The 10,213-nt window shown below is 37.9% G+C and overlaps 3 protein-coding genes and 1 pseudogene across 3 annotated transcripts; all 4 read left to right on the forward strand.

The window, feature by feature from the left end:
• LOC104746396 (sugar transport protein 4) lies at positions 1 to 1,415 on the forward strand (the record flags this gene model as incomplete). Its single annotated transcript, XM_010467860.1, is given in 2 exon segments — positions 1 to 599; positions 683 to 1,415. Coding segments are annotated over 2 exon segments (1,061 nt in total), but the record flags the coding sequence as incomplete, so codon positions are not given.
• LOC104748350 (sugar transport protein 10-like) lies at positions 2,863 to 3,887 on the forward strand. The gene is made up of 2 exons (XM_010470006.1): positions 2,863 to 3,324; positions 3,420 to 3,887. The coding sequence occupies exons 1-2, from the start codon at positions 2,863 to 2,865 to the stop codon at positions 3,885 to 3,887; spliced, it is 930 nt and encodes a 309-aa protein (XP_010468308.1).
• LOC104748351 lies at positions 4,013 to 5,660 on the forward strand (annotated as a pseudogene).
• On the forward strand, positions 7,183 to 9,847 carry LOC104746397 (E3 ubiquitin-protein ligase RING1-like). Its single transcript, XM_010467861.2, has 2 exons — positions 7,183 to 8,304; positions 9,638 to 9,847. The coding sequence occupies exon 1, from the start codon at positions 7,293 to 7,295 to the stop codon at positions 8,301 to 8,303; it is 1,011 nt and encodes a 336-aa protein (XP_010466163.1). The 5' UTR covers positions 7,183 to 7,292; the 3' UTR covers position 8,304; positions 9,638 to 9,847.

A 10,213-nucleotide genomic window follows, 5' to 3' on the forward strand; every position in this document is an offset into this window, starting at 1 on the left:
CTCCGAATCTAAGAGGAGCTTTCAACAACGGGTTTCAAGTTGCGATTATCTTTGGTATTGTGGTTGCAACGATCATTAATTACTTCACCGCTCAGATGAAAGGAAACATCGGATGGAGAATCTCTCTCGGATTAGCTTGTGTCCCTGCAGTGATGATCATGATCGGAGCCCTAATCCTTCCCGACACTCCCAACTCGCTCATTGAACGTGGCTACTCCGAAGAGGCAAAGAAGATGCTTCAATCCATCCGAGGAACCGATGAAGTCGATGAAGAGTTTCAAGATCTCATTGATGCGAGTGAGGAGTCTAAGCAAGTGAAACACCCATGGAGGAACATCTTGCTTCCTCGTTACAGACCACAATTGATCATGACTTGCTTCATTCCTTTCTTTCAACAACTTACTGGAATCAATGTTATTACTTTCTACGCACCCGTTTTGTTCCAAACCCTCGGGTTCGGTAGCAAAGCTTCCCTCCTATCAGCTATGGTAACGGGTATCATCGAGCTCTTGTGTACCTTCGTCTCTGTTTTCACAGTGGATAGGTTCGGAAGAAGAGTCTTGTTCCTCCAAGGAGGTATCCAGATGCTTATCTCTCAGGTAACAGAGAACCCTAACCCTAACCCTACTTTACATGTCTTGATCGACACTCAATAACTCAAAAACATCGGTGTATGTTGCAGATCGCTATTGGAGCAATGATTGGAGTCAAATTCGGAGTGGCTGGAACAGGGAACATAGGGAAAGGAGATGCTAATCTGATCGTGGCACTGATCTGCATCTATGTAGCGGGTTTCGCCTGGTCATGGGGACCGTTGGGATGGTTGGTTCCAAGTGAGATATCTCCACTAGAGATCCGATCAGCAGCACAAGCCATAAACGTATCGGTCAACATGTTCTTCACATTCCTTGTGGCACAGCTCTTCCTCACTATGCTCTGTCACATGAAATTCGGACTATTCTTCTTCTTCGCCTTCTTTGTCGTCATAATGACTATATTCATCTACTTGATGTTGCCTGAGACGAAGAATGTGCCAATCGAAGAGATGAACAGAGTGTGGAAGGCACACTGGTTCTGGGGAAGGTTTATTCCTGATGAAGCTGTTAATATGGGTGCTGCTGAGATGCAACAGAAGTCCGTATGACGGTGAAAACTCTTGAGTCTTCTTTGGGCAAAAGATTTGTGAGAAAATCTGAAAAAAGAGAAAGTGATGATTTTATTGGGATGAAATAAGAATGAAAATGCCTTTACTTCCCTAAAAGAAAGCTGCTCTGTTTTTAGATGCAGAGAGTTAGCTTTTCTAGTTTGTTCTTTCTTTTTTATTTCTTCTTCTTATTCAAGTCTACTTGTTGAAATTGTATGGGCCTAAAGAAAGTTAAGAAAAACAAATATAAAAATATAAAATTTTAAAAATCTGTTTGTCTCTTGTGCTTTGTTACTTCGATAACATATATGTGAATTAGGAGCGGATCTACGTTTATACTTCCTCTGTCCCTCAATGATTGATGTTATGTGATTTTTTTTTGTCTCACAAATATTGATGTTTTATCACTTTTAGTTAATTAATATTAAATCTTTTTTTGTCTGTTTAAAAATATTTAGTTAAGAGAGAGAGTACTTTATAGTGGGTGGGGCACGTGCCCCATACACCTTTTTTAAATCTGTTTAGGTGATGAGTTAATAATAATATTTTTTAGCCTATTTGGAAAGAGTGCCCCATCCTATATAGAATGTGAAGGGTTCAAAACCTAACTTTTGCAATTTTTCCTCAATATTTTTACACGTTTTGTTATGTGTTTTAGTGCTGAAAAAAATTTTGGTTAAAAAAAAATTTGTGTCCCATATTACCTTTCTCCCTAGATCCGCCGCTTCTGTGAATCTCTTTATTTGATAGAAAGAGTGTTAATATGATTTGTGCAAGAAACAAGACTAGTCATCAGTTTATACGAAAGGCTTACCATATTATTTACCAATAATTGCAAGTATGAAGTACCTCTTCTATACAACAAATTTTATGAATAAGTACTTGTACATGACACATTGTAACAAATGATCGTTTAATATAAAACTATATCTAGTGATAGTATTATTTCCCCAAAAAGATATACAAGTACCGAGACTGACTGACGTGCATGAAATGAACATAGTCAAACTCCCGACCAAACCTAATCGTGAGATGCCAAATCAAATTGACCTGACAACGAGCTCATGGAAATTGATAACTGAAGTTCTTTCTTTCTAATCTACTTTTTTCATTTGCTTTAACTCCTACGTTTTCCATTTCTTTTTAACCTATGTATTGTATACAAAATTCTTTTTTTGCCGAAATATTATTTATAGAAAAGAAATCAAATTGACCTAAATGATCATGAATTTTTTTTATACTTTCTTTTGTCAACGAACTAATTTGTTACATGAAACGTTAAATTTGAAAGAGATCGATTATGAATTTGTTATATGACAAGTTTCTATTTTTGGGTATTGTCAATATAAAACAGATTTAAGAAGTCCTTATAGACAGAGGATATTATCTGATCTCTCATATGTAAAATGAAAAGATCGATAAATAAGGAAAAGAATGTCTGTAAAAGAAACGGTCAACACACAGTCAAGAGTCTTCATGAAACTTGGCGTTTATAACAATAAGAAAACTCTTGTTGCAACTAACTAGCTACTTCCCCTAATCCTAATTCCCAAGTCATACAAAGACAGATAAAACTTACAAGTTATAACATAACACGCAATATTACTCAATACACCTAATTATAGGGTAACCACATTGATCTATATAAAAAGATCACAAAGCGAACATTTTCGAATTAAGCTACAAGACTTCTTCTTAGACAACAACAACAAAAAAAAATGGCAGGAGGAGCTTTTGTATCAGAAGGAGGAGGTGGTGGAAGAAGTTATGAAGGAGGAGTCACAGGTTTCGTTATCATTACATGTATTGTTGCCGCCATGGGAGGTCTCCTGTTTGGTTATGACCTTGGAATCTCAGGAGGAGTGACATCGATGGAGGAGTTTCTTACCAAGTTCTTCCCTCATGTAGAGAGCCAGATGCATAAGGCGAAGCACGACACGGCTTACTGTAAATTTGATAACCAAATGCTCCAATTGTTCACTTCTTCTCTCTACATCGCAGCTCTTGTAGCTTCCTTTATCGCTTCTGTTATCACTAGGAAGTATGGACGTAAAGTCTCTATGTTTACCGGTGGACTTGCTTTCCTCATCGGTGCACTTTTCAACGCGTTTGCCATTAATGTTGCAATGCTCATCATCGGTCGACTTATGCTCGGTGTTGGTGTTGGATTTGCTAACCAGGTAAGGCATATGTTGTTTTCTTGTGTATCATCTATATATGTGGTTTAGGTTAATATCTCAATCTTTTATACTTATTTTTTTGTGTGTGCATGCAGTCTACTCCGGTATATCTCTCGGAAATGGCTCCAGCGAAGTTAAGAGGAGCTCTAAACATTGGTTTTCAAATGGCTATTACGATTGGAATCCTGGCGGCAAATATGATAAACTATGGAACATCAAAGATGGCTCAAAATGGATGGAGGGTTTCTTTAGGTTTAGCAGCTGTTCCAGCGGTTGTCATGGTGATTGGATCATTCATTTTGCCCGATACACCAAACTCGATGCTCGAGAGAGGCAAATACGAGGAAGCAAAACATATGTTGAAGAAGATACGCGGAGCTGACAACGTTGACCATGAGTTCCAAGATCTCATTGATGCTGTTGAAGCTGCCAAAAAGGTGGAGTATCCATGGAAGAACATCATGAAGAGTAAATACAGACCAGCTTTGATCTTCTGCTCGGCGATTCCCTTTTTCCAACAAATCACTGGAATCAACGTCATTATGTTCNAAGTTATAACATAACACGCAATATTACTCAATACACCTAATTATAGGGTAACCACATTGATCTATATAAAAAGATCACAAAGCGAACATTTTCGAATTAAGCTACAAGACTTCTTCTTAGACAACAACAACAAAAAAAAATGGCAGGAGGAGCTTTTGTATCAGAAGGAGGAGGTGGTGGAAGAAGTTATGAAGGAGGAGTCACAGGTTTCGTTATCATTACATGTATTGTTGCCGCCATGGGAGGTCTCCTGTTTGGTTATGACCTTGGAATCTCAGGAGGAGTGACATCGATGGAGGAGTTTCTTACCAAGTTCTTCCCTCATGTAGAGAGCCAGATGCATAAGGCGAAGCACGACACGGCTTACTGTAAATTTGATAACCAAATGCTCCAATTGTTCACTTCTTCTCTCTACATCGCAGCTCTTGTAGCTTCCTTTATCGCTTCTGTTATCACTAGGAAGTATGGACGTAAAGTCTCTATGTTTACCGGTGGACTTGCTTTCCTCATCGGTGCACTTTTCAACGCGTTTGCCATTAATGTTGCAATGCTCATCATCGGTCGACTTATGCTCGGTGTTGGTGTTGGATTTGCTAACCAGGTAAGGCATATGTTGTTTTCTTGTGTATCATCTATATATGTGGTTTAGGTTAATATCTCAATCTTTTATACTTATTTTTTTGTGTGTGCATGCAGTCTACTCCGGTATATCTCTCGGAAATGGCTCCAGCGAAGTTAAGAGGAGCTCTAAACATTGGTTTTCAAATGGCTATTACGATTGGAATCCTGGCGGCAAATATGATAAACTATGGAACATCAAAGATGGCTCAAAATGGATGGAGGGTTTCTTTAGGTTTAGCAGCTGTTCCAGCGGTTGTCATGGTGATTGGATCATTCATTTTGCCCGATACACCAAACTCAATGCTCGAGAGAGGCAAATACGAGGAAGCAAAACATATGTTGAAGAAGATACGCGGAGCTGACAACGTTGACCATGAGTTCCAAGATCTCATTGATGCTGTTGAAGCTGCCAAAAAGGTGGAGTATCCATGGAAGAACATCATGAAGAGTAAATACAGACCAGCTTTGATCTTCTGCTCGGCGATTCCCTTTTTCCAACAGATCACTGGAATCAACGTCATTATGTTCTACGCTCCTGTTCTCTTCAAGACTCTTGGTTTTGGTGACGATGCTTCTCTTATGTCCGCTGTGATAACCGGTGTAGTCAACATGCTTTCAACCATTGTCTCAATTTACGCGGTTGATAAATATGGAAGAAGGTTGCTATTTCTTGAAGGTGGTATTCAAATGTTCGTCTGCCAGCTTCTTGTTGGTTCTTTCATCGGTTCAAAGTTCGGAACCACGGGAACCGGAACCTTGACGCCAGCAACGGCAGATTGGATTCTTGCTTTCATATGTGTGTACGTAGCGGGATTTGCATGGTCATGGGGTCCGTTGGGATGGTTGGTACCTAGTGAGATATGTCCTTTGGAAATCAGACCAGCGGGACAAGCCATCAACGTCTCTGTCAACATGTTTTTCACTTTCCTCATTGGTCAATTCTTTTTGACAATGCTTTGACACATGAAGTTTGGTCTCTTCTACTTCTTTGCAAGCATGGTTGCGGTCATGACGGTTTCATCTACTTTTTGTTGCCGGAGACCAGAGATGTTCCTATTGAAGAGATGGGAAGAGTTTGGAAGCAGCATTGGTTCTGGAAAAAGTATATCCCAGATGATGCAGTTATTGGTGGGCATGATGACGAAAATAATACTAAACCTATGTAAGAGAATACGTGATTGTCGATATTTGAATTATTGTTTTCAGGGAGAAATTACGTGAAAATTATCGAGACGATTTGTTTTACATGTTTCAATATTGTTCCTTATTCTTGGAAAAAGGAAGACCAAAAAAGTGCGAACTCATATTCCTAGAGCAAACACACCACATAAATCTATATAGATTACATAATTTACATTTTCATCATGTATTTATTTTATTTTTTTACTATAAGCTGCTTGAATATCTCATCGATCTATACTATATTACAATTCAGTTTAAATATATCAAGTTTTACAGGCAAGAAAACAAATTAAAGTCTATCAATCTCATGGTGATTTTTTTTGCCCAAAGAAAAAGAAAAAATCTCATGGAGATTTCTATATAAAGAACTCATCTCGAAGTAAGAGGACCCGAGTTCTCAGACCATGGCCAATGCAGCAACCTATATGGAAGAATATCCCAACTCTCATGGTGATTTCTTTAAACGATAAAAATATTTACCCTTATGCATGCTTTACAAGAATATCCCAGCTCTGGTTATCCAACCAAGTTAAAAAGTCATAGTCTTATGAAAAATGAATAAGCTATTGAATATGATAAGAGAAGAACACATTAATGTTTAGGAAATATTATATTGATTCTCCTAATCATAACTTTTAGTTACATATGTTAAATTATTTTTATATAGTAAAATAGTTCTTAAACTAAACTATGATAGAACTAATCTTTACATATCTTCATATTAAAGAAGATCCTTCTACCTAAGTTGTTTAATTTTTAAATCTAAAACTTTTCTATTTAGAATGTAACCTTTTCCTATAATTATTATAATCAGTAGAATGATTAAATAAATAATCTCAAATCCATTAAAATATATAAATCTGATATCCACAAAAAAAAAAATAAGGTCAATATATTTAAGTTTTAGAACCATACATAAGGTCAATGGCTATGGTTATCCAAAACACTTGCTAAATTGTGTTGATTCACAAGTTCACAACCAAGTTGAAAAGTCATAGTCTTATAAAAAATGAATACGCTATTGAATGTAATAAGAGAAGAACCCATTAATGTTTAGGAAATATTATATTGACTCTAATAATCATAACTTTAATTTACATATAGTTAAATATTTTCCTAAACTAAACTAATATAGAACTAATCTTTACATCTGATATGTTATTTAATTTTTCTATAGCAAATATTACATATTACAATGTCCTCATATTAAAGAAGATCCTTCTACATAAGTTATTTAATTTTTAAATCTAAAACTTTTCTATTAGAATGTAACCTTTCCTAGAATAATTATAATCAGTAGTAGAGTGATTAAATAAATGATCTCAAATCCATAAAAAAAATAATTATAAATCTGATATCCACAGAAAAAAAAATAATAAGGCAGGTCAATTCAATATATATTAACATTCCTAAAAACTTACTAAGAGCTATACATGGGCCGTTAATGAGCTGTAGCCCAAATTGTATAGAAGATTGTTAGGGTCGGCCACAAACCAAAGAATTATTTTCTCTCTCCTGTCTCACTTCTCCGACGGTTCTTTTCTTCCTTCGTCCTCTCGTTTCGTTTCGTCTCGTCTCTCTCTCGCGCTCTGAAAAAAAATTTCGCAGAATCCGTCATGTCTTCCGGCGTAAATTCAACTGGCTCCGCCGCAGCATCAGCGGCGGTCGACAAGATATTCTTCTGTTACCAGTGCAATCGCACAGTCACAATCTCGATTTCCGCATCCGCTGATCCTTTTTGTCCAATTTGTAACCAAGGGTTTCTCGAAGAATTCGAAGACCGCAGCCCTAATCCTCCCCCCAATTTCAACCCTAACACTGATGGTTCCTTTTACCCCATGGCTGATCCTTTCTCAACCTTGCTCCCTCTCTTATTCGGCACTTCCGCTGCTTCTCCTTCCGGCATGGACTTCATGAGCTCTAGTTTCTTCGGTCCTTCGATGCAACCACAGGCTCGCTCCACTCAGCAGAATCCGATGCAGTCTGACGCGTTTGATCCGGTTTCGTTTCTTCAGAATCATCTCCAGCATCTGCGATCTAGCGGTACGCACGTTCAGTTCGTGGTTGAGAATCATCCTTCGGATCCAGCTCATCGTATCCCTGGGAATCTCGGTGACTACTTCTTTGGTCCAGGTCTTGAGCAGTTGATTCAGCAGCTGGCTGAGAATGATCCTAACCGTTACGGAACTCCTCCTGCTTCCAAATCAGCCATCGATGCGCTTCCTACTGTTAAGGTAACTAAGGATATGTTGAAATCGGAGATGAACCAGTGTGCTGTTTGTATGGATGAGTTTGAGGATGGTAGTGGTGTTAAGCAGATGCCTTGTAAGCATGTGTTTCATCAGGATTGCCTTCTTCCGTGGCTTGAGTTGCACAACTCCTGTCCCGTGTGTAGGTATGAGTTGCCTACAGATGATCCTGATTATGAGAACAGGGCTCAAGGAGTTCAGGCGAGTGGTGATGGACAGGGTTCCGTTGAGGGACAGCAGACTCCAAGGAGGTTTAACATACAGCTTCCTTGGCCGTTCAGGAGACAAGATGGCTCTGGTTCTGATCCTGGTTCAGGGTCAGGAGCACCTGGTGCTGGTGGAGGTAATCTTGACACCAGGGGTGAAGATTTGGATTGAGGTTTGTATTGTCTTCTCTCTCTCTTTCTACTTAACCTCTGATATAGCCATGAAACAACCCTTTGTTTGATTTCCGTGCTGTCTTAGTGTGCCACTGGACTACTTGCGGGTTTTGATAGGTACAGAATAATAGATTGTGTGGCTGCAAGAACATTGTCAATGTGTGGCTATACATTGTCAAGAAATTTATATTCGAGCCATTGCATTGATGCCTCTATTTAATAGTTGAAATGGGAAGTTCAAGTTAGGCATCTCTTTTGCAATATTGAGGTTTTAAACGTGGCTGCTTGTTTTGAAAATTTTCATAGGCACAAACTTGTAGATAACACTGTAACATATTAGTTCCTTCTTGCTCTTGCTTCTCCCTCTGTTAGCAATACATTTCCTTGCTTATTAGATATCTTCAGGTCGCTGAGCTAGACTCGGAGGTATACGTGAGATAAGATAAAGAAATTTATTTAGACTCAACAGGATGCTGAAAGTGATTAGTGTAGATTACTTCAAACTTTAAAGCCTTGGAGAGAAGAAATAGTTTGTTGTATCATAAATTAGGCAACGCTTCTGTAGATCGTGCATATATGAGTTCTTTTTAATCTTGTGTGGTAGCCTGCCTAATCTTGAATTCTCTACATTTTGTTTATTTTAAATTGGCATGTGATATTCTGATCAACTTGGTGATTAGCATTTCTTCTTTGTGATATGAGATTTTCAATGTGGATAACAACATGGGGAGAACTTGTATGGATATCTTATGATGTTTCTCACTGTCACTAGCTTGGTGTGATGTTGAGATATAACTGTGCTGGGTAATGTAAATAGCAGCTCTTTCTTAAAAATGCTGGAGAGGTGGAAGTGATTAGTGTTCATGAGGAATGCATAAGATTTCATCTGCATATGGCCATTTGAACATAACTAGAGAGCGTGTTTGCTAGTTAACTAAGAGTCTCAAGATTAGCATAAATAGTGGATTCAAGAGACTTCTAGGTCATGGGTAAGTTAGTTGGGTAAAGGCTAAGGTTTGTACTGATTGATTCTTTGGAGAAATATCAAATTGGTGTGGTTGACGCACAACTACTTATAAGCAACAAAATTGTTATTTGAGTTACGGATTGCCGCTAATCCAGTTACTCCATGAGGTATACATTGCATTACATTGATACTTATGACACTTCGGTGTGGACCTTCATGGTTGGGTTTTTGGAACCAGATGTTATTGGGTCCATGAGGTTTACATTGCAGTACACTGAAGAAATGAGATCACTTCCATTGACTGGCCTTTGTTTAAGACCTTTGCTTTGTCCTAATGCTTTTGCTGCTTTTCATTTGTGGTGCAGTATGTGTTGGCCAGAGTCATTGCTTGGAAATTGGATCAGCAGGATATCGCAAGTTCAAAAGAAGAAGAAAAAAAGTAGTTTTATTAGGAAAACAAAAGTGACATTGAGGTCTTACCATATTTTGTACATTTAAAAAAGGTTTTTTGTTTATTCGTTCTTATTTTGGGATACTATAACGAATGTGAGAGTTCTAAAATTTGCAAATCTTCATTATCGTGTTATGGTTTATTTTTCTCATAAACACCTTTCCATGGATTGGGTATGTGAAATCGAGACCCCATGCCCAATTGCGATTCAGACATTCAAATCTAAACATTTGGACATACGAAAAATGGGACACAAAAGTATGAAGTGGCAGACAAAGGTGACTGATTATCTAAAAGAAGAAGAGATATTATCAAAGAAACAGTCCCTTGTGGTATGTTTATTTGACCTTTTCATAAAATGACTTTACAGCTTTTATGTTTTCTAAACTTATCTATTACTACACGTAGTCGTAAGTTTGTGCAACCTGTGATTTCCCCATCGCTTCGTCCTTCTCAAATGCGGACAAGCAACAAACTGTGAATTCTATAG

This window comes from Camelina sativa, chromosome 15 (assembly GCF_000633955.1).
Source record: "Camelina sativa cultivar DH55 chromosome 15, Cs, whole genome shotgun sequence".
NCBI lineage: Eukaryota > Viridiplantae > Streptophyta > Magnoliopsida > Brassicales > Brassicaceae > Camelina > Camelina sativa.